At 39.8% G+C, this 23131-nt stretch overlaps 1 protein-coding gene across 1 annotated transcript in view; it reads left to right on the forward strand.

The window, feature by feature from the left end:
* Positions 1 to 23131, forward strand: part of col11a1a (collagen, type XI, alpha 1a) — an 82873-nt gene that overhangs the window by 12360 nt on the left and 47382 nt on the right. Inside the window, exons 5-19 of the mRNA XM_069697967.1 lie at positions 6306 to 6431; positions 8671 to 8763; positions 10314 to 10412; positions 12837 to 13103; positions 14438 to 14503; positions 14821 to 14862; positions 14973 to 15035; positions 17207 to 17281; positions 17406 to 17489; positions 18453 to 18509; positions 19951 to 20004; positions 20096 to 20149; positions 21624 to 21677; positions 21787 to 21840; positions 22932 to 22985. Coding sequence (XP_069554068.1) covers positions 6306 to 6431; positions 8671 to 8763; positions 10314 to 10412; positions 12837 to 13103; positions 14438 to 14503; positions 14821 to 14862; positions 14973 to 15035; positions 17207 to 17281; positions 17406 to 17489; positions 18453 to 18509; positions 19951 to 20004; positions 20096 to 20149; positions 21624 to 21677; positions 21787 to 21840; positions 22932 to 22985 — 1242 coding nt within the window. The remainder of the gene's footprint in view (positions 1 to 6305; positions 6432 to 8670; positions 8764 to 10313; positions 10413 to 12836; positions 13104 to 14437; positions 14504 to 14820; positions 14863 to 14972; positions 15036 to 17206; positions 17282 to 17405; positions 17490 to 18452; positions 18510 to 19950; positions 20005 to 20095; positions 20150 to 21623; positions 21678 to 21786; positions 21841 to 22931; positions 22986 to 23131) is intronic.

Here is a 23131-nt window from a genome sequence, read left to right on the forward strand (position 1 = left end):
TGGAGGCGACCACCGCCGCACGGGGATCTGGCACAGATGAATGGGAGCCTTTCATTGCCCCGTCAGGCTTTCCTTATTTCCTCATCTCCTCCCCTCCCTGCATACTCTCCCCCTGCTCGCCACCTCCTCCTCCCTCCGCACCCTCCCCACCTTGAGGCCTCCCTACAGTGCCAAAGCCATGAGACTGTCTATTCATGCCTGGTGGACATTACCTGTCTCAATGCAGCACGCACATATGCATACCCCTGCCTATTCAGTGTCTCACTGGGCAGAAAAATGTATCAGCGCTGGAGGACGAGTTCTCTGCACCATGGTGCCTGCACTGCATCTCATTTAGAAAAAGCATGTTGGTTTATGACAGATCGTGTTTATCGAGTCTGCTAGCCTGAATTACTAATGGAAAAAGTAACTTTCGGTGTCTTTCAAGTGTTAATTGGTCATAAAAGATGGCATATGGCATGTTTAATTTTTTCTTTATATTTTCTAATTACATGCAAATTTTAGGTAACAGTCTGGCTCCTTTTTACTTCCTTTCAGGCTGCATGTTAAAAAAATATATGGCTATTAGTCTGTAACTGAGCTGACTCTTTCTAAAAACATTTTATAGTTATTACTACTCTAGAAAATTGTATCTATGAAGTTCTGCTGTCGTTGGATCGGTCTCCATTTCTTGTGTTTACCAGCATTATTTAGCAGGCTATAAAGCCACTGCCTAATCTACTCCAAAAATTCTAAGCAATTTGATCCTCCAGGTGTCTGCTGTCAAAGCTCTTGATGTGGCTTCTTAGTTATCGTAAGGTGATTCTACTCTTTAGACTTTGGGGCAGTAGCTATGAAGCTGTCTAATTGCAGTTGACTGGAGTATGTTAAAGTATGTTGCTGTGGGCAAAGGTATGTCAAAGGACCCATGCTGATGACTACTTGGTTTTGAGTTTGGTCAGTGATGCTCAGCGTTCAGCCTGTAATGACATCATGTAAAAGAATTTGTCTGTCAAAACAAAACCAAACATTGCTCTAAACTGATGATTCAAAACGTGGACATCATGTCGGGCAGCTACTCGCGAGTGGAAATCCAACACTATTGCTATGCCCTGCTGTAACCTATGACCTCCTCCATGTGTATTTATATCCCATGGTGCCTTGCGGTCAGGATGAGGTCAAGGTGGATTGTGCATCTCGAAAAAGAGGGCATTACGAATTCTGTACTGTCAACAAATGCTATTATTTCCCTGGTTTTATTTCTCTTCTATTACTCTGTCCCTGTTTGCACTACTTTGTTATCTGATACAAAATTTTCCACACTGAAAGTAACTAATTTAAAATGACTCAGTGGCGTAACTGATAGGTGCATTTTAGTTGTGATCAACACAATGTAAGAAAGAAATTCAATGTTAATTCAATGCTGAATAAAACAATTAATTTTACTTGTATCACATCTAGTTTTGATGAGTCAACAATCATAGTTTGGTGCAGAGTTAAAATCAGCTTTCCAGTCAAACTTTAGAGTTTAATCTCATTTAAAAGACCTTAATTAAATATCTTTACACACTTTACAGTGTCTTCTTTTATTTTTGTAGTGTGACTTGTTTGACTGTATATCATCATTTCTAATAGTACTCTATTGCACTTTCATGTTTTTCAAAAGTTAATGATGCATTTAAAACCATGTGAGGTGCAAATAATGCCTAACACAACAGTGCATATAGCAGGTATGGAGCTGTAAAATGATTTCTATGAGGATTCAAAAGTCTCAGCTGTTGATCTTGACCCCGCTTCTCTCTTTCAGCCTCTCTCTTTTTTCCTCATTGACCTCTGACCCCACAGTCATGAACGCACAACCTCATGGGCCTGCTTCAGTGCTGCGTTGTGCTATGCTGTAGCCAGGAGGGGTGTATTGTGGAGCTCTGGCTTCACTCCAAGTTGCCAGGGGCTTTTTTTTATTCTCTTAGCGGTCCACAATAGAAGACAGGCCCAGAGCCTCGCTGTAACTCTCCCCAGGTGCTTCCCCAGCACAAAACATCTGTTACCATCCCAGCTGCTCTCTCTAAATCCCTGTCTGTCTCTGGATCCCTCTCAGTGCTCCCTTCCTCAGTACACATCAGTTTCTCTCCTGTCTCATCTTGGTTTTGTGAGTTTCTGTTTGGGAAGACAGGTTAATGGTGAGTTAAAGGAAGACACCTGTCTGTGGGAGTGCCATTTATACCAGAAAATAAGATACCTCAGCAAGTATAGTGATGATTATCTAGTTTATAAAGGTTTTTTGTTTTTTTTACCTGTCAGCCCTTCCAACTAAAAAGTGTTTGTATCTTTTAAAGCTTACACTTAGTTTTGTTTTTTTATGCATCATGAACATCTTGAATAGTGCCTGGATCATGACAGACCTTGAATGCGTCATATTGCACATGTTCTCCACCTCGATGTTTTATAATTGTGCTGATCTAGTTTTAGGGCTTGAACACCATGTCTCCAGTGCCTATTTGTGTGCACACGGGTGGCTCTCAGACGTGGATTAATTAGAGCTGACTCGAGGCAGGGTTCAAGCATTCACTGTTGGTCTTTGGGTGACACATGAGGTAATACATGTCAACTTGACTCAGGGCAAGGCTTGATCTCTCTTTTTCTGTTGAGCCTCCCCAAACGCACATGGACACAGACTCACACATCAATTCTCACACTTGGTTTATAGCACTTTGTCTTGTTTGTTACTTTGGAGGTAAATTTGGTCTCTTCATGAACAATATTATTCAATTGATAACCCAGAAGTAAGAGTTTGACTCTGCATCCATTACTGCAGTTATTCACTGGTCAATTTTGTGCATTTTTATGGCTATTTGGTTTTCATAACATCTTTAAGACAAGTGGAAAGAAAAGGTGTTTATTTTACCACACTTTGTGTATTTGCATCTGTACATATGTCCTAAATTCATGAAAAGTTTGCCAATATAATATGATATATATATATGGCTATGAATGGTGAATGAATAAACCCCTCCGTAAAGAATTTTGGGATATAGATGGGAAAAGACTGTAAAGTTTGGTGCATGTAGGTGTTACTGAGGTGGAGATATTTAACTCAGAGTATGAGAAAAAAAAAAATGTCATTTTGAGAAAACAGCCTTTAAATTGACAACACACTTTCACCAAACTTTTCATTTCTATTCCTCTATATATTTTAAAGGGTTTGACTGAGTTGTTTGTTCATGTATCATTCATAGCTCCTTTTTAAAAAAAAAAAAAAAAATTACAATTGTATTCCTAAAAACATGGCCAAAGTGGATGTATCTATAGTATATCTATAGTGATATAGAGAGATAAACAAAATATCCTGTGTAAAAACCTTTGACTCTAATATGTCAAGAGAAACAAGACATTTTGAACCCTGCCTTTTTCCAATGTTGAAATTTCTTTTCTTTGAATGTATGCAAATTAGCACATATTTCTTTAGGAAAAATGCATTATTTACATAACAACATTTCAGAAGCCTGGTAATGCAAAAATAGTTGTTTTACTATAAGTAATTAACTGGGTGATGTACAGTATATTAGTGAACATTTGTACCCTTTTCACCTTTAGTGGCTTGCGGTAATTTGTATAATGTCTGTATCCTTACAGGAATTATATAATATTTGACTCACAACTATGACACTTCTCCAAGTTTTAGAATCACCTGTCTGCTCATATGTTCATAGTGGGAAGTGTAAGTGTTGCATTTCAAGGTGTGGGTATTTTAACTCTAATTTCTGAAATGCATTTTATTCATCATATTTCAAGCCTTACCATATATGAGTTGTTACTCATAGCTCAGTTGTTTGGGGTGTTTCAGACAGTAGAAGTGGGATGATGTCCTTGTCACATTGCACCAACCAAGAGTGTAGCTACTGACAACGTACTACCTGCAGTAACATCAAGTGCAATGAGCAGAAATGTTGTGACTGGCCCACTAAAACACTTCAAATTAGGCAGAACAGATGAGATCAGATACGATTTAGGAATTTAAGGATGGGGCTAAATGTAGTGGTTTATAGGGAGGAGGTGGGGTTTGTTGTGCTATTTGAAGTTTAGTGTGCAGAGTCACTGTGTTTAACTTGTAGACAGATAATATACGATTGTATTGTTAGATATGTGAGAAAAATCCCCTTTTTTTTTCCATCACAGGGGGGAATCTGTGGACTGTCAGACTGAAGCTGTGAAACAATATGTTGATGGATGATTGTACGGAGAGAATTTTCAAGGAGCGCTGCTTGTTTTCTCATGGGACAAGCCGTGGCACATGGATGTTTGTACTAAGGAACATGTTGAGGATCCATAGATGGGCTTTTTACACGAGGGGGATAGACGCACACATTCTCATGGCAAGTTTCAGCCTGCTTGATTTCTCTTGTGTTTCACTGCCAATCCTTTATTCTGCTCTCCCACTGTATAGTTTCCCTGCTGACACAAGTGCATCAGGATTTTTTTTATTTTTTGTTTTTTATCTCTGGGCTCAGGCATCACTCCGTCTCCTTGAAACCTTTGTCAGCTGTCTTTGCAATGCGTATAAAGGCTCAACAAGCAGCCTGCCGGAACTCAGTTCAAGCAATTGCAGACTTCAGATCCTTTCGCCAGTGTGTTTGCTGTGTGGCAGTGAGCTGTGTGTTTTGTGGCTGTAGGATTAATAACAAAGTGAGACTGACCTGGAGTGGTGTTAGGCTTTGTGGTCCCAACAATCAAGAGAACATTGTTGGTACACTACTGTTCTATTGTTTTTCAGGCAAAGTCATTGAGTAATAGGGATTGTTGTTCAAAATATTGTTTTTTGTCCTGGGTGACATTTTTAGTGGCTCCTTGATTTTAGGACAATCGTTTTTGACACCCTTTGTACTGGAAACCATGTGTACACGTGTTTTTCTGGGCTAAGTCTTCAAAATAAAAGCTTTTGGCAGCTGAGTTTGTTTCAGAACTCCACTGATTTTGTAACTGACAAGAAGAAAAACAAATGGTGAATTTCTTTCTTAAAGAGTTGGGGCAATGTTGTGTGCTGTGGCAGGATATTTTGCAGTTGAACTTAAAGGTCCAATATTTGACACTTTTCTGGAGTTTTATTTGCAGTCTTGATATCCATAAGAAGATATTGTTGTACTTTGAAGTACCAAAAACCTCTATTCTGATTGGCAGCGTCTTTTCAGTGTGGCGCATTTCCAGGCTAACCAAAGGTTTTCTTTGGTTTTTAGCTTGCTACCTTGGTGTTTTCTTCTACGTAAAAGGTTGGACAATGGGCTGTGCTGTTAGTGGACATATGATCTGAGAATTTGTGACATCATAAACCTACAGAAGTCCACACAACACAGTTTTTATATACAGGCTGTGTCCATTTCACTGGGCTGAGAGTTTTGACTCAGTATTTATACAGCTCTTACCCCTGGTTTATTATGTAAAAAATGGAAATCTAAATTTGTACAATATGGGACCTTAAAACATGAAAAATAAACACTGCCACAAAAATGCTAAAGAGTAAACCTCATTCAAAATAAGGTGATAATTCAATTAATTTAAAAAAAACAAATTGTAACGCTTAAATAAAGAAGACTAAAGATCAACAGCGTGTAAATTATTTTATATTCCAAATCCCCAGGTCTGTTCTTGGTTTATTCCCTGATCATTTCATTCCCATGCTGCAAATGTCATAGTGTAAAGCTGCAAAAAAATCATACTGGCAATATACATATAGTATATGGAATGAGAAACCTAAAACAATAATATCGGCTTGCCACCATGTTTTTATATTATATCCCCATATCCCTTATTAGCTGTCGCTGTTGTTGTTTATTGTACTGTAAACACACACGGTCATGCCAGGTGTTACATCTGGCTTCATGCTCCATGTTTATTTGATTTCCTGAGGTAAACCCCAGCGCTGATAATAATAATTTTCTCGGTGTCTGAACTTAATTTCCTCCCTGAGCCGTGTGTGTGTGGACTCTGTCGTGTGTGTGTGGACTCTGTCGTGTGTGTGTGTGTGTGTGTGTGTGTGTGTGTGTGTGTGTGTGTGTGTGTGTGTGTGTGTGTGTGTGTGTGTGTGTGTCAAGCTGTTTAATCATACAAGAGTGTTAGAGTCTGCCAGACTCTGTAAGTGAGTGGGACCTCAGAGATCACATCTGTAAATTAAGATTTTCATTTAATCCACTTTAACCAGTGTGTGTGTGTGTGTGAGAAAGAGGAGACATGACCCTCAATAATATATGTATTTTTAAACTGACAGACAATTACATGAAGGCAAAATCTGCTTCAATGATTGACCTGACTTTTTTTTTTTCTGTTTTCTGCAGGGTGACATCCAGCAGCTTCTGATTGTGGCTGATTCCAAAGCAGCATATGACTACTGTGAACACTACAGCCCCGACTGTGACACTCCCCACAGCGACTCCCTGCAGGCCCAGGAGCCAGAGGAAGAGGTCAGCCAACCGGGGAGGGTTGGGGGAGATCTGGCAAGGCACCAATCGGGGGTGCTGATTAATTTAAACTTTAATCTGAATTACATTTTAGAAGAGGAAGAACTGAAGAGCTTCACTTTAACTTGCTTTTTGAAGCTCACACCTATTTGGCATTCAGAAAGGCACCGTTGCCAGGTTTTACTTACACAGTTTCCTCAGTTTGGAGGCGCATGTATTTAAGCCTTATTTTTGTACTTGTTTAACCAATTAAGAGACACAGCCGTAGCATTTTGACTGGTAAATTATGAGCTCAGGAAAATTCAATTAAGGAATAAGTGAAGTGCTTCAAAAAAGGTGCCTTCGAATCCATTTACACCTTGACGAGGCCTTTGATTTGGTCTGCGATTGTGCTTCACAGAGCCACAGATCACAGGTCTCACTCTTTGAGAAAGATATATGATCCTGGTGAAACTGTACATGTATCAACAAAGAATAATTCACACTGTAGATATTCACAGTTACTACACAGACATGCAAATACAGATGTTTGCTAAAATAATTAATTGATCCAATTATGCACTTCTCATCCGTATTCTGATGTATTACGACAGCACAGCCAAGAAAGATGAATTATTTCGAGCAGCACAAATCACAGTATCTCAGTTTGTTATCAAATACTGAGGAAGATTTCAATACATTGCACCATTGGAGTGGGCCCCTCCCGAGTAAATACACTCTAAATCAGTCGCTCAAATGTCAAAACCTGATGCACATCTGGCCACACCCCAATCGGTGATGTCATAGCAGGTGTTTTCCATCAGCTGTCAAAGGTAAATACCTGCAGTTAGTTTGCTTGGATAAAGAAATGTAGGCAGATTGATCACAAAACCCACAGACATCAGCACAGCAGATTGGACCAGCTCTGTGAAATTTAGTGTGTATTTGCAATTTAAATATATCAACATAAAAACAAGAATATGACCGTGTGACTGTTCAGGAATTTTGATCAACACAAGGTGTAAGATTTTGTTAAAAGTTATGTTGAAAGGGCTTCCTATTCTGTCATTCTGATCTTTTTCTCTGTCCCTCAGTTGTCTTTTTAAAACTTAAGGATGCAATATAAAAGTCTATTAACCCTAAGTGTTTACTTACAAGTCTAAGTCAAGTAAAGGACAGACAATTTATCCATTTAAAATACTCACATATTTAAACATGTCTGCATTAAAGGTAACTGCTTTTATATTTGTCCACAAATCATCACTAAGATGATTATGAGGGTCACATTTTAAGTGCGATCCAGCTATTTTTGCTTAATTTAATAATGCACAAACATTATTAATGATTTAATCTTCATGTATGGAGTATCATGTTCTGACTTCACTCTGTGTGCAAGTTGCAGCATGAAGCGATTAACTTAAAAAAAAAAATCCGGGTTTTCCGGTGCACCTTTCCTCTAAGTTTAATTATATTCTATTATCTTTTTTTTTTTATTTTTATTTTTTTTTACTCTTTGATCAGGAACTGCTTTACAGAACCACATGACTCTAACAAGGTGTGCTTTTCTTTTAAATGAACACTCCTTGATTCCAGCTGAGCTTCCACATCCTGAAGCATATAATTTACATGCTTTCAGTGAGAAAGTTCCATGACGATAGCCCTGAAATGCAGCTGGTGGTTTTGTCTTTGAGGTTTCTCTGTTGTTGTTCTTGGTTTTATGACCCCATCTGCTTACAGATGTAGGTTAAGACCAACATACCGAGTTCCAGCATTTGTTTACTATTGTAAGACTATTATACAAGTTCAGTTAGCTTTAGTGGTTTGTTTATTTGAAGATAATGATAACGTTTGTGTCACCATTGTCAGAACATATAGATTGTATACATTATAATACATTATAGAAAAACTCTGTGTCTTGTAGCATTTCAAATTATGCCGTGTGTGTATTTAACAGTTTAGTCTCACTGATTATTATATCAGTGTTGCATCACATGAAATGCGGATGGACATCTTTCGTTTCAATCATGTCGTCACGTCAGTTATATTTTCTATTGTTTGCCTTAAGTAATAATTTAAAATAATTTGTCTTTAACTGTTTGAACATATAGCATGCTGAAGATGATACAGTACGCTTTATATGCACTGTATCATCTTCTTTGCTGAAGCAAGACTCTGCATCCTTGATGCTAATGCTAACACTAAACCCTCCCACTCTCTCTCCTCCCTTTCTCTCTATTTATCTCTCCTCTCTCGACCTCTCCAGTACACTACTGATGATTTAGATTACTCTCAGTTCTATGATAACTCTGAGGGAGCCACAGACATCATTCCCACCGATGAGTATTCTGAGCCGCAGGTAAATGAAAAAAGGAAAAGAAAAGATGTGTTTTTTTTTTCCTGTAATGTCTCTGTTAGTCAGTCGTCCATCCCTCAGTTCATTTTGTGTGTTGTCCTCGTGTTTCACTGTTATGTTTACGTGCACACAAACACCCCAGTAACTGGGACTCAGCTATATTGTGGTATTTCTAAAAAAAAAACTGTTCAACTGTTTCTCCAAAAGTATGAAAGTAAAAAAAGTTTGACTTTATTTGAAAGATTGAGCAGTAACTTAAAGGTTCCAGTCTGGTTCGTTAGGGCCACCGTGATGATCACTTTACAGTACAGCAGTGGAGGTATTAATTTAACTGTACATGTAAACATACACCATGTGTCAGTCCTCCTTGTGTCTGTTTTTATGAGTCTGCTGCCTTCTCTGGGCATGCCATCTGCTTTAAGTGTGTTTTTGCATTCCAGCATGTCTTTAAAACTATTGTATACGTTATGGAATATCAGCAACATTATATATTTTTTATAAGATGCACTAAAATCAGTCTGCCATGCCTGTTTAAGTACTGCAATAGCTGTAAAGAGCTGCTGAAAGGCAATTTTTGTTTGTTTGTGTGTGCGCCTGTGCCAGATTGATTCATAATTATGTCCCAAAACTCTCCTATGTGTCACATGACCGGTTCAGTCCTCGACTGTTGGACAGCACCTTTCCAGCCCAATTGTCACGTCACCTGAAGGAAGTGTTAACATGATCAACATTCCAGGAGCAGCACTTGTAATTGGTCTGCATGAGTATGAGGGTGGATCAATAAGTTCTGAGACCAGGTTTAATCCTGATGAGTAACTGATACAAATTCCATCACTTGCTCAAAATCAGCACCAGCGTTACACACACACACACTTATACATATCTCCTTCTCCATGCACGCCACAGTGCTGTGCTACGTGCATGCGCGAGAGCAGCAGTCTCTGAACTTATTGATCCATCCTTGAAGGTGAAATGCGACCATCCAGACCGACTACGGTGCCTGGGCTGCTACTGGAGCACACAGGGATCTGACAGTTGTGTTGGAGAAGTCTCTGTACACCAGTTGCGGAGTGTGCCTGTAAATCATTTCCACTTTTTGGATGTTCCATGTTTGTCTTGGTGTTCTGTGTCGCCGTCACCTCTTCCAGAGAAAGAAACGTAGTGTCTCCATGAAAAAGAAGAGGACCAGAAAGTCCCTCAGTAAATCTAAGGCCAAGCCCTTAAAGTCCTTGGCTGCCAAAAAATCGCCAGCTAAAAAGTTTGCCGCTAAGAAGAAGCGACAGATGCCTGGCTACCAGGCCACAGCGCCCGCCCGACCCAGGGGCAATTTTAGGGTAAACGTTCATCTAAAGAAAAGACCAAACCCCATCAAGATCTTCCCGCCTTTAATTCTAAAGGGAAAATCTATGATGGCAGACGTGGAGCTCCCTAACCTCTTCTGTGTAGAAGTAGCAGAGTCTGTAGCTAGCTTGAGAGGACCCCGAGCAAATAACCTCTGGACTGAGCCTTTGTGTTAACCCTCATTCTTCTTTCTTTTTTTCAACATGACTCAGCTAAACAATGTAGAAGGAGATTACAATACAGACATTGACTACGGAACTGTAGATGGTTCTCAGACTCAGTCACCTTTTGCCACGAGTGGACCCAATGAGGTAATTTTCTATTTTCATTCTCATCTACTTTCAAAAGCCAGTGTTAGGTGTTGTGGGAAATGTGAGCCAGGAAGAGTTTACCCAAGGAAGTATGTGGTATGACAAGACACGGCCATTCAAACGAATCAATGTGTCTATTGACCTAGTAGGTCAACTGTGGTGTGTGGAAGAGCTGATGGACAGGGGACATACACCATGTGTATTCTTTGGTGCTTAGAAAATAATGCAGTGGACATTATGGAGGTCGTTTTTAACTGTACATTGTGACTTTTATTTTTGGTCCTGGCTGCAGGTTTTGTTGTTTCTCAGCATGTGAAGACTTTAGACGTACGAAGACACTGTAAGGAAACCTTGTCCGAAATGTGTCTGTGGCACATTTGTGTTTCATTGTGTCGCCAAAGCAATGGCAGAGCCTCACACCAACATCTGTCACGCATTACCGTGCTGTAAGTCATTCTGGAAGCATGTGGCTACGACAGTCAATGTGATCCTCCTTCTAATATAGACACAGGCTTTTTGTGAAGTCACATATGTTCCCTCTCAAAGAGCCCATGATATATTTTCTAATGGAGACAGTACAGTTTGCTCAGAATTGCTGCGTTGCTCACACAAGCTTGTTTGACACAAAGAGTTGAGAGTTGACAAGACCTGCAGCCTTATTTAGGATTAAAAGCAGTTACTGGTGGCAGAAATAGTCTCATCCAGACGTGTAGTGCTGCCGGAGCGCACCAGAACAACGCTCTTGTTACAATGCTACTTTTTCTTTGCTTACCATTCTCTTCATCCCATTAAAATTCATTTACGTTTCATAAGTACGATCTTCTCGTATGTCCTACGAGATTGATTAATCGATTCATTAACTCGAAGCCTCATTTTGATCCGCTGCCGCTTGCCCTGTTAGGTTACTGCATTATGCATTAATACAAACTCACCACTTCCTGTATCTGTTTCAAATTGAAAGCCCACTAATGTTTCAGTAGACAGAGACCCTTCATTTCTTAACAAGGCTTTTATTGTGAAACATTTGCAGGAACGTGTTGTTAGTGGAATTGGACGATAACACAATAAATGAGTAATCCATTATCCTGTTTACTTTGTTAAATTAAAGTAAAGTATATATACGTTATTGACTTTTGTAAGTAAACTTGCCACCACAGTCGTTACATAACCTTAGAAACTACTTAACCGTGCACACACATAAGGGCACACACGCGCGCACACACACACACACACACACACACACACACACACACACACACACACACACACACACACACACACACACACACACACACACACACACACACACACACACACACACACACACACACACACACACACACACACACACACAAGCACACACAGCAGGTGCGCTCCGGTACTTCAACAATCAGCACTACGCCACTGCTCCCACTCGCTACAATGGACAGTAAATGATACTTGAGGTTACCTGTTAAAGAATATATGCCCTGTTGTCCATCACATCATGCGCCTGGTTTTGATCATTAGTTCTGCTAATTACCTTGAAAAGAACTATGATCAATGAGGCTAAAGCCTCCTGACAGCCAGCTATCATCACGCATTTGTGCTCGACAAAGGAGATGTGATTCCACTGGCTTTTCTAAATACATAATTTGGCGAGATGGAGCGCTGCCAGTAATAACTGTAATTGCATCCACTTTGTCGTGCGCCAAAACTAAATCCACAGTGATCACCATTTGGAATGAAAGAAAAGAAAACTGTGCCAAGTGGTTGCGGTTGTAGTATTTGTGCCAAATCCAGAGTGCACCAGGGAAGTGGCTCGAAATATTTTCTACAAAATGGATTTGTGGACATACAAATTTTGATTTTATTTGTCTTCGTGCACAGCTACTACAATCTCATGATTAGTTAAATTTCAAAGCAATTTGCTGCTATATCTGTCATTTCAGACATCTGTTTCAGCCTGTCTTTACTCTCTGTATCAGTCTATTATGTCCAGCTGATGAGACAGAAAAGCAGGCTGGGATAACATCAAGTTTGTTTAGACATTAATTATTACCAAACGTTTGATGGCCAAAGTTGATAATGATGTCATTCAAGTCACGACGATAACACTTTATTTATTCCCTTGTCTATGCCTATTTATTGAACTAAGGTATGCTGTAGGTGTCGCTGCACCAAACTTTAATAGAGCATATAATATAATATAATATATCAATCTTGGAGTTCAAAACCATTTTTTCTTCTTTCCTCCAAGGTAACTTTAAATTGTTACATGAAATAAATAAGGTGTTACCGTTGCTATTTTACGTTTTGTTTCTGCTGATTACATTTGCTTAAATAACATCTAAAAGTTTACCATTTTCCTCATTTGCTTAACTAACATTGCTATTTATGCTCACCATCGCTTCCCCCTTCTTTGCTTGGGTAACACCCTTAAAGGCTGTGGAGGAGGACGCCTTCGGTGCATATTTCACCGAGGCCGCTCCCGTCGCCGTGCAGCCCACCGTTGTCCCAGAAACGGTGGACGGCTTGGACACTGGCGCTGAGGCGTATGACTTGGAATATGACCTGGGTGCGGTTGACAAAAGGTTGTATGATTATGGGGCGTATGATGAGTATGGCACGGCCCCGCCCAAACCCAGGACGAGCTACGATGATGAGGTGGGGCCCGGGGTCGCTGCTGAGACCGACGTTTCTGAGAGTACCGTAAGTATCGCACCCCGACCGGCTGACCGAGGGGTGTGTGCATGAACGTTAGGGACTCTGTGTGTGTTACGGACTCACTCTGTCTTCCAGTGCACGTCTCTCTAGTTGGTTGCTTGGCATGGGGAATGTGTCATTGACATGTTGAGTGTGGAATCGGTAAACGTGTTGGTGTCTCACCGGTGTGTGTGATTGGTGATTCAATGATTGACAGCTATGATAAAATACAATGCATGCATCTGTGTTTTGTTTTCAAGGGTGTAACTTTCTAATTAAGTAGATGTCAGTGTGACATACAGAAAATATTCACAATCATCTTTCCACACACAGCCTTCAATCAGTGTATGTTGGCCCAACCTACACCCCTGCCCATAAATACCCAGCAAGCTCTGCAGCCCGTTCCCACCCACTCATCTCTCAGCAGTCGGGTCTGAGCCCTCCCATCTCCTGCTCTGCTATTTTAACAAGAAGCCTGTCTGTGACATATACCTCCCTGTGTGCACTGCAATTAACCGATAAATCACGGGGAGTTGTCTGCACAGTGCACACAATCGTAAAGAAGATGTTAGGGATTCATTCATTTCTCTTTCTGCCCAGAATTTGAACTCTGACTTCACCAATCAACAGTCACAGTTAATAGTCTGTCATTTAGTTAATATAAAAAAACACGTTATGTTGGCCCCGGTTCTGTTTACATTTGCCCACAGTCAGAGCTTCATCAAACACCATTTTGGGCCGGTGTGGCTTTGGGTATTGTAAGCATGTGAGGACAAGGTCTTTATTGGCCTTGTATGCCGTTTTAGTGCTCCTCTACACATACACACACACACATTTCACAGACAAACACCTTTCCAGCTCACCCCTCCATCTCAAACCTCCACAAGGCAGAGCTATTTCACTAATGAAACCACAGTTGTGTTCAGCTATTTATCTTGATTTGCAATGTTGCACAAAGAAAAGAAAAGAAGACACTAAGCTTGATGTTTTGTTTTGGTCCCCATTAAATTAGCCACACTGCTCAATGGCAATGCAATGACAGTATTGCTCCATTTCAAGCACGTAGATTAGAGGTCCATTCTTGCTCATTACGACTAACATTTTGCCTGTTTTGTTCCATAATGTCATCTCACTTTGTGTTACCCATGATTCCCTCTCCGCCGCTAACGTAGATACTGTAGTTGCAGTATATGATGATACTTGAGTAAAATTTGTTCAAACATTCACACTTTTTTCAGTGTCCTCCTCCTCATCGTCGCTCATCAGTGCTTGTTTGTTTACCTGTGGAGATGAACTGTGGTGTGAAGGATGCCACCTGTTTTCTTACTTTGTAACTGCAGGTTGCTGGTGCTGAAGGAGCCCTCGGCCAGAAGGGAGAGAAGGGCGAGCCGGCTGTGATCGAACCTGTAAGGTCCAAAATCTCCAAGATGTGCTCAAATTATGATGACTAATACAGTACATGTAGTTTTAGTTAGATTATAGGTTTCAGAGTGAGCTGTCAAATGTTTGCTGCACTTTTAATAATAATTGCAAATGACTTAAACCAATGTTAATTTGCATCAAGTCATGAGTGAGTTTTACCATTGCTTCTTTTAGTAAGGGGTCACACAAACAGGATTTCCCCCAACATTTGATGACTCATGCTGCATTTGTCTACAGTACTGCTCTTTTACAGGAAAGCATTTGTGGTATGAAAGAGAGTGTTTGTGTTTGTTTTTTTAAGGGCATGCTGATTGAAGGACCACCAGGACCCCACGGCCCAGCTGTAAGTATATTCTTAGAAAGAAGTTAGTGTTTTTCACCTGAGCGTACTCATACACCAGTGTAGTTTGATTTTAATGGGTTGATCTGCTAACCTGGCTTTGTCTTTTTTAGGGTCTTCCAGGACCCTCAGGCCTACAAGGACCCCCAGGCCCCTCTGGAGATTCTGGTGACAGGGTGAGTTGTCATTTAAGTCTCCAAACCAGCCACAGTTTTTGTTTGTACTTGTTAGAAAATAGAATGCAGTGTTTTAGACGATGGTGAAGGGACGTCTTAAACCCCTAAACAGACACTCAAAAACTAGGTGAAGGAAGTTTGTTTTAGGTTCATTCATGACAGGAAGTGCAGCGCATGTTGAAGAATACATTTCAGTCAAGGTATTTATACATGAAAGGAATGCACCGACCCAGTGGTCAGCTTATGTGTTAAGCCAGTGTAAATGCAGTCACATAAGAATCAACCTGTAGTGTTAGTGGAAGATGATTGACACGGCTCAACATGCTAATGCACTTATGTTGAAAAATACTTATATATGTTTTACCAATAACTTCTTAAAACTCCCTCACTAAGCTCCATGTAAATTTAAATTTGTTATCATGATGTTCTTGTGCTGCTAATGTAAACAATTTTGTCTATTAAGATGATATTAATAGCACACTACCTATTTTTATCATGCAGCACTGCAGCCACTAATCTCATAAGTGGCATTAGATAATTTGAATGTATAAGTATTTATCATTTAATTGGTAAAGTAAGCTGTCCGTCAGACTGAAAAAAGCTGCTGTATAAGGTACTGAATGTTCCACTTCCCATTTGGTTGTTGTAAAGAACTATTGTAGAAAGCTTTATTTTTCTAACCCTGGCTACATAAAATTAGAGTCTGCGTCTAAATGCCCATAAAAGTTGTATCTCGAGATTCCTCAAATATCATCATCATCAACATCATCATCATCATCATCATCATCATCATCATCATCATCATCATCATCATCATCATCATTATCATTACCAGTCTTTATGAATCAGTTTGGAAGGTATAGCAAATACTGGTAATTTGGTGACAATACTTTTGCTTCACATGATGCCTTGAAATTGAACTAGCAGTGGTTTTACAAACAATCTCTGGGAAATAGGTTTAATACAGACAAACAGTTTTAAAACTGACAAACTATGACAAACTTTCTTATCCACGATAATAATTAACACCAAATTGTCTCAGTAGAATGAAGTCACTAATAGGAAACTTCATTTGTTTTGCATTGTGGCATCCTTAATCTACACCTTGCACATTATTACCACTTCCTTACTGCTCATTCATCACGGTACGACTTTCCCACATTGAGAGAGTGAGATTTAACAGGTCAATTAATATGCTACAACTCTCAAAGGTTAAAAGAGGAGTAACAATATTTGCCCTGGCTTTCTCCAGTGCTTTGCTCTTTGATCTCTCTCTCTTTGTTCCACAGTTGTGTAAGACACACACTCAAACACACACACACACACACACACACACACACACACACACACACACACACACACACACACACACACACACACACACACACACACACACACACACACACACACACACACACACACACACACACACATACAAGCATCAGAATAGATGAAAAAGGATGTTGGTTTTGGACTGCAGATCGTAGCGTGGCTTGCAGATGGACAGGCCTGAGTCAATGTGTACTATACTGGGAGTTAATCAAACGAACAAACAGCACACTTCCAGTATTTAATGCTCCATCTGTATGTCTGCCTGTGTGCGGTCTGTATGTGCATATGTGTTCGACATTTTACTGCATAAGAAAAAGCACAATTTAAAATTCAAAAACAAAATAAATCCCCAGAGCAGGTCAATTTTTCCAAGCAGTATCATTTCATATGGATACATATGTTTGCACATTTTGTCAGTTCAATTCAGTTTAATTAAAATTGTATTTATTGGCATTAAAAACAGTGTTGTCAAAGCATCAAAATACAGTTGGTCCAAATATTCTGAAAAAAATGTATCTATAGATTTCTGTACATTCTTACAAGAGTGATTTCCAGTGAAATACCTCATTACCTTTAGATGTTAACAAGTGCATGTGTGGTAGATGTGACGAGGCCCAGAGAAAAGGGCCAGTTGTTAGGCAGTTTCTGCTGAAAGCACATTGTAAGTTATCATGTTCACTGCTCTGGCCCACTGAGGTTTAGATATGAAAACATTTACTTTATACATATACAATCAGCTAAGCTATCAGATTAGTCATTTTTATGATCACTGATGAGCCGTAAAGTTGTTAAATTGCTCATTTTATTAATGTGTTGGTGGTGTCTCTTCTGTATTGCAGGGTCCTCCTGGTCGGGCTGGTCTGCCTGGTGCTGATGGTTTACCAGGACCCCCTGGTACCATGCTGATGCTGCCAGTAAGTCCCTTCAGAACAGACGTACATACCACATCCACCTTTAATCCAATTATTCCATAACCAGGCTGATTTTCAGGTATTAAACAGTGATGACAAACATAATGAGTCTTTGTGTGTTGAACAGTTCCGTTTCGGTGGTGACGGTGAGAAGGGTCCTGTGGTGTCGGCCCAGGAAGCCCAAGCGCAGGCCATCCTTTCCCAGGCCAGAGTGAGTAGAAAAAAACGTTAACAAAAAACAAAAACAAAAAAAAGCCAGTGGGCAGCTAAAAGGCTGCGGACAACCCCTCCACCCTCGTCCCGCTCTCTACACACAGCTGTAGGGGGAGACGAGGGGAAGGAAGACGGACGCAGTATTCTGGTGGGGAGGGAAGGGAGGTCGCGCTGCGTTCTGTTGGCCTTGCAAAGGCTAAAAGGAGACATGCCGAGCAGGCTGAACAGCAACAACATAAAAAAGGCGCTTTGAACAGATGGACAGACAGGAGAGACTGTTAAAAATACTTTGGGGGGCTCTCAGTCTGCGGGTGGTTTGAACCAACAGGTGGAAAAAAAATGGGTTTGTGTATTTGAGGGAGAGGAGGGGGGCAGTTAGCGGAAAAAAGAGAAAATTAAGACTTGGTATGTGGGAGGCCTATTGGCTTCTGGACAGTACCCCAATTAATTAATCCCCACAGTGAACCAGGCAGTGAAATGGGGGAATTTGTATTTGGGTTTCCTCCAGCAGCAAACTAATGAAACCATTAGATAATGATCCAGAATTTGAACAGTATGGACAAAAACATGGATGTATATATATGCAGAATGGGACGTGATAAAATAATGAAACTGATGTTATGCATGCATTCATCTAAAGAATATATGATGATTTGAGCATAATGAGCAAAACATGCAAAACATTTTGAGTCAAGAATACCTTAAAATGAAAATGAATCAGAATCAGCATGGACATGTTAAGAAAAACTATTAAAAAACAAAAAAACAAGTATGTATGAAACGGAAGCATGACACAGGCTGAAAAAAAAGCAATGTGTAGAAAATATACAAACATGTACACATGTCTCATTGCATGTTCAGCATATACAGTATGCAGTAATGGATATACATACTTTTTTTGAATGGATTTTTTTTTACGGAGTGGAATGTGACCTTGGTCTCGTCTGTTTCGTCCCTGCAGCTGGCGATGAGGGGACCCCCGGGGCCAATGGGTCTGACAGGAAGATCGGGGCCATTGGTGAGTCTTTGTTTTCAGGAATTTAACGCTTTAGTTTTTTTGGGGGGCGACACAGCCTTTCAAACTGGTATTTATTATTCAGTCTATTGTATTTGCAAATATCAATTAAAGTTGTCATATGCAAACGCGATGTCCATTTGGCTCGATATTGACTCTTCAAGTTTCTTTAAATCAAAGATTGTTAATCATCACTTACTTTTCACCACTGCTGCACAAAGTGCACAGGTTTTTAAAATTTCACTCCTTAAAATAAACATCAGTAAACTTTTAATTCAATTTAAATTACAGTGCAAAATCACCATGCGGCATGGCACCAACACACTTTACAAACACAAAGAACAGCCACATTGAAATATGAAGGAAATATTCAAACAAAATAAATGCAAACCAAAACAAATGCATCAAACTTTCACTGTCAAGGAACTATTCAAAGAAAATTGGGCTTGTTGATACTCGATCCACTACTTCTCCAGGAAAAGACTAAAAGAATTACCCTGTGTTAAATTTGCTCTTCCTGGGATAAAGGCCAGACATAATGATCTAAGATGATACAGCAACAAGCAGATACACAGAACAGTAGACGAGATAAGGAATGTGTCGCTTTAATTTGCTGCAAATATGCCTGAATTTCTCCCATCCTAATAATTAATATGTTGACAACTCGGCTTTTTCAGACAGTCGTGGTATTTTAAGGATTCCAAAATGCCTTTCTGTAGCTCATAATCAAATCAATCCATATTTGACTGCAGAAAGATTACAGTATATGCTTCCGATCTCTTCCTAGAACAACGTAGCATTGTATTTTTAGACTTGCGTATACACCGACAGGCACCCAGCTATGCTCCATGTGCCAGCATGTGTAATCTCACGCTTCAGATGTTCAGTGTGAGCCATCAGGACAAGTTCACACAGCAGTTTAAGATGATGCAACTCATTCAGATGCTGAAAAACTAACTTTTTCCTCAAATGACAATCAGTGTTTGTATCAGCTTAATGTAATCAGAATTAGAATCAGAATCCGCTTTATTGGCCAGGTTTGTTTACACGTACAAGGAATATGATTCCAGTTTTAACTTGCTCTCAATGTACATACACAGGAACAGACATACATATACATATATACAGCTAAGAGACAAATATACAGTTAAAGAACATGTACACCGCTAAAGACATTATTATTCAAGAAGTGATAGCAGAAGGATAGGAATAATAATATTTCAAATTATAACATTGTCCTGCATTGTTCCCATGTAGTTTATGCATATTTGGTTACAGGAATGTGTGGATTAGGTGAACACACAATGTGAACTGTATATATCAAGCTAAATGTCGCCATCTGCTGTTTACTTTACGTGACTTTTTAGCAGTTTTGTCCTGTAGCAAACTGTGTGTGATAAAGTGGGGCTGTGTACTATATTTGGTTTGTGATCTCCTTCTTTAGGGTCCTCCCGGTACTGGTGGATTGAAGGGTGAAAGTGGAGACCCTGGTCCGCAGGTGAGTGCTAATTAATGGTCCTAAACATGCATTAAAAAGAAAAAAAAAGTCCATCACCAGCGACTGAAGGCCACATCATGTGTCCACACAGGGTCCCCGAGGTGTCCAAGGGTCTTCTGGACAAACTGGCAAAGCTGGCAAGAGGGTGAGTGAACTCTCTCACCTCCAACACTGACACTGTACTGTGTGTGTGTGTGTGTGTGTGTGTGTGTGTGTGTGTGTGTGTGTGTGTGTGTGTGTGTGTGTGTGTGTGTGTGTGTGTGTGTGTGTGTGTGTGTGTGTGTGTGTGTGTGCTCTCACATGCCTCTGGCGTTTGCTGCTGTGTGGTTGTTTGTACTTGTGGTCACTCCTCAAACGCTGAGAGGCTTATTTCTACTCCAACAAACAATTACTTGATATGTGCTTAAAGGCCCGTGCTGCCTCCAATCCTCAGATCAATGGCTGGCCATTTAATCTGTCTGAAAATGTCAAAATGGTCAAACCTGAGTGTGGATGTGGGGCGCAATTAGTGTCAAGGTGCGGTCACTCTACAGGGCCAAACATCTTGACCTAATTGGATAATAATAAACATAAACAATCACTGGTAAATCATGAATAAAAGCTTGATTAAATTACAAGCACTTAGCTGAATTTAAAGGCACAAAATGTGATAAACGCAGGCTTACGTGAATGTTAATATGTAAACAAATCATCTGCAGCTTTATTGAACTAAAAAAAAATTCTGACACTCCATTTGTTTTTCACTTCAAATGTTTTCTAAAAAAAAAGAAAATACAGCATATTTATTCTCACTTGTGTTTCCATATTAGACCCAATTGTTTTTTTTTTTTACATTTCTTTCATTATTAATCTCTGTTAGTGTATATCATTGTGGATTGTTTTGGCTTAATATTGTTTCTAAATGTTCTGTAGAAATAGACTGACTTTACTTAATAATTTAACATGTGTTTACAACATTAACATCATTTTTAATCGAAGTAGTATCAGAATAATATATTTTTGACTTGGTTTTCTTTTCTGTGATTTCCTCCTCAGTGCTGTAAACTGTAGACAGGCTTTATTGATGATACCCGGTCATTTCTAGTTCCACTTCTTGATTGCTGAAATCATTTTCTTTGTATATATTGTTGTTTAATATTTTATTGATTTGTGAGACTCAGCATTATTTTTGCAAAGCTCTGCTGCTGGCTGGAACTGTTTGCATCACTGTTTGCCACTTCAGGCAACAGAAAATATGTATTTTCCATGTTATTACTAATATTATTTTTTATTCCTATTAACCTTTATGAAAATCCCCAAAAAATTAACAAATAACCCTTCGGGGCACAGCGACTGCAGTAAAATGTCACCGTTTGACAACTGAGTCCCATCCAACATAAAGGGTGCTTAATAATTTGACTCAGCAGTTTTCTAGACTAAGTTACAAAGAGGTTTACAGCAATACAGAAAACAAAGAGAGAATAATAGGATAATCAGAAAGCAAATAAAACAAATAAACAAAAACATTCTAATTGGCTTAAACATGCATGGATTATCCAGAAATTTGGTTCTGACCTCCTCTGACTGACTGACTGCTACAATATGGAAGAATTAATGCTCAATCTTTCTGCTGTTTTAAGGGACGCGCCGGAGCCGACGGTGCTCGTGGGATGCCTGGAGAGCCGGGCTCCAAGGTACGAACTGCAAATGAGTTAATAGTGAAATCATAGTTGTATATAATAACCCATATAACCCATAATGAATATTTGTATGATCTGATTTGGCATCTCTGTTTCATCACAGGGGGACCGAGGCTTCGATGGACTTCCCGGGCTGCCTGGTGAAAAGGGACACCGGGTGAGCTCATTTTGTCCAGATCATGTCATCAAAATTTGCAATTTGTGATGTTCTCTATCAGGAGCTTTTTATTTTGTTGGTGTTTCCAATCAATTTGAAAAGCTACACGATTTTTCCATATAAATGAACCAGATTTCCAAGAAGTGCTCCCGAACAACAGAGTATTGTTTTCCCGGGAAACAACCTCTCCAGATGTTTTCGAGCTTAAGAGAAAATCACTTTCCTCGCGTGATAAGTCACAAAACTGCCATTAAAACAAAATGCCCTAGTTGTTGGGGATTTGTCCTTTTAGATTACGATGATTTACAGATGGATTGGTTATTTTTTGGATGACAACAATTCTGGATTCAATCAAACATACTTTGTAGAAGTCATTTGTAAAGTCTGATGCCTGATGAGTGAAGATCTGCAGCACCACGAGGGGAATAATAGAATAAGAAGTCGTAATTTGTTTCATGTCCTCCACTAATGTAGCTGCAGTAATCACAGCACAATGGAAAGGTTTAATGACCGTGATGAACTGAAGTCAGGTAATTGGTTTGTAGGGTAAAGAATTGGGAAATTACTTCACTGTGGAGGACATCAGTCTGATGCACATTTACCTGGTCGTTCCACATCTCTGCTATGATTTCAGTTTAATACACCAGTCGGTAGTAGGCCAGTTCATTTTAGTGGGTAAGTTCAAGTTTAGGTTCAAGGGGATGTAATAGCAGGTGACAGTATAATTAGCAAAATATATAGGGAGGAATATGTAAGAATAGGGACACAAAAGAGTTCTAAAAAAGTGCAAATATGTGGAATATCCAAGATACATTATAGAACTTTCAAAATAAAAGCTTAGCAGAGAAACTGAGTGAAAGGACAAAATGATGCAGGATACTAGGCTTAATTTGACAGGTATGCACTTACTGGGTTTCTGCAAATTTGTCATATGTTTTGTGGAAATGTTTTATTTTTTGATTAAATGATTGGCTCAAAACACAAAGCTCATAAAACAATAAATTAACCCGAATCCATCCATCGTTCTCTTCCCTTTCTCTCTCTCTCTCTCTCTCTCTCTCTCTCTCTCTCTCTCTCTCTCTCTCTCTCAGGGCGAGCTAGGGCCAATGGGACCCCCAGGTACTTCTGGAGAGGATGGACAGAGAGTAAGTACTTCCTCTTGTGTCTTAACAGTCTTTAAACCCTTTAAGAAGGTAAATCACTGACTCACTCATTTAGCTCATCTGTGCTCCACCGGCTCGGCCCTGAGGCTGCAGCAACTGGGCGGAGCCTGTGAACAGTGGAGGAGGAG

Source organism: Brachyistius frenatus, unplaced genomic scaffold, assembly GCF_029030835.1.
Source record: "Brachyistius frenatus isolate BFR_SWC_R1_liver_20210118 unplaced genomic scaffold, ASM2903083v1 Contig_25, whole genome shotgun sequence".
NCBI lineage: Eukaryota > Metazoa > Chordata > Actinopteri > Embiotocidae > Brachyistius > Brachyistius frenatus.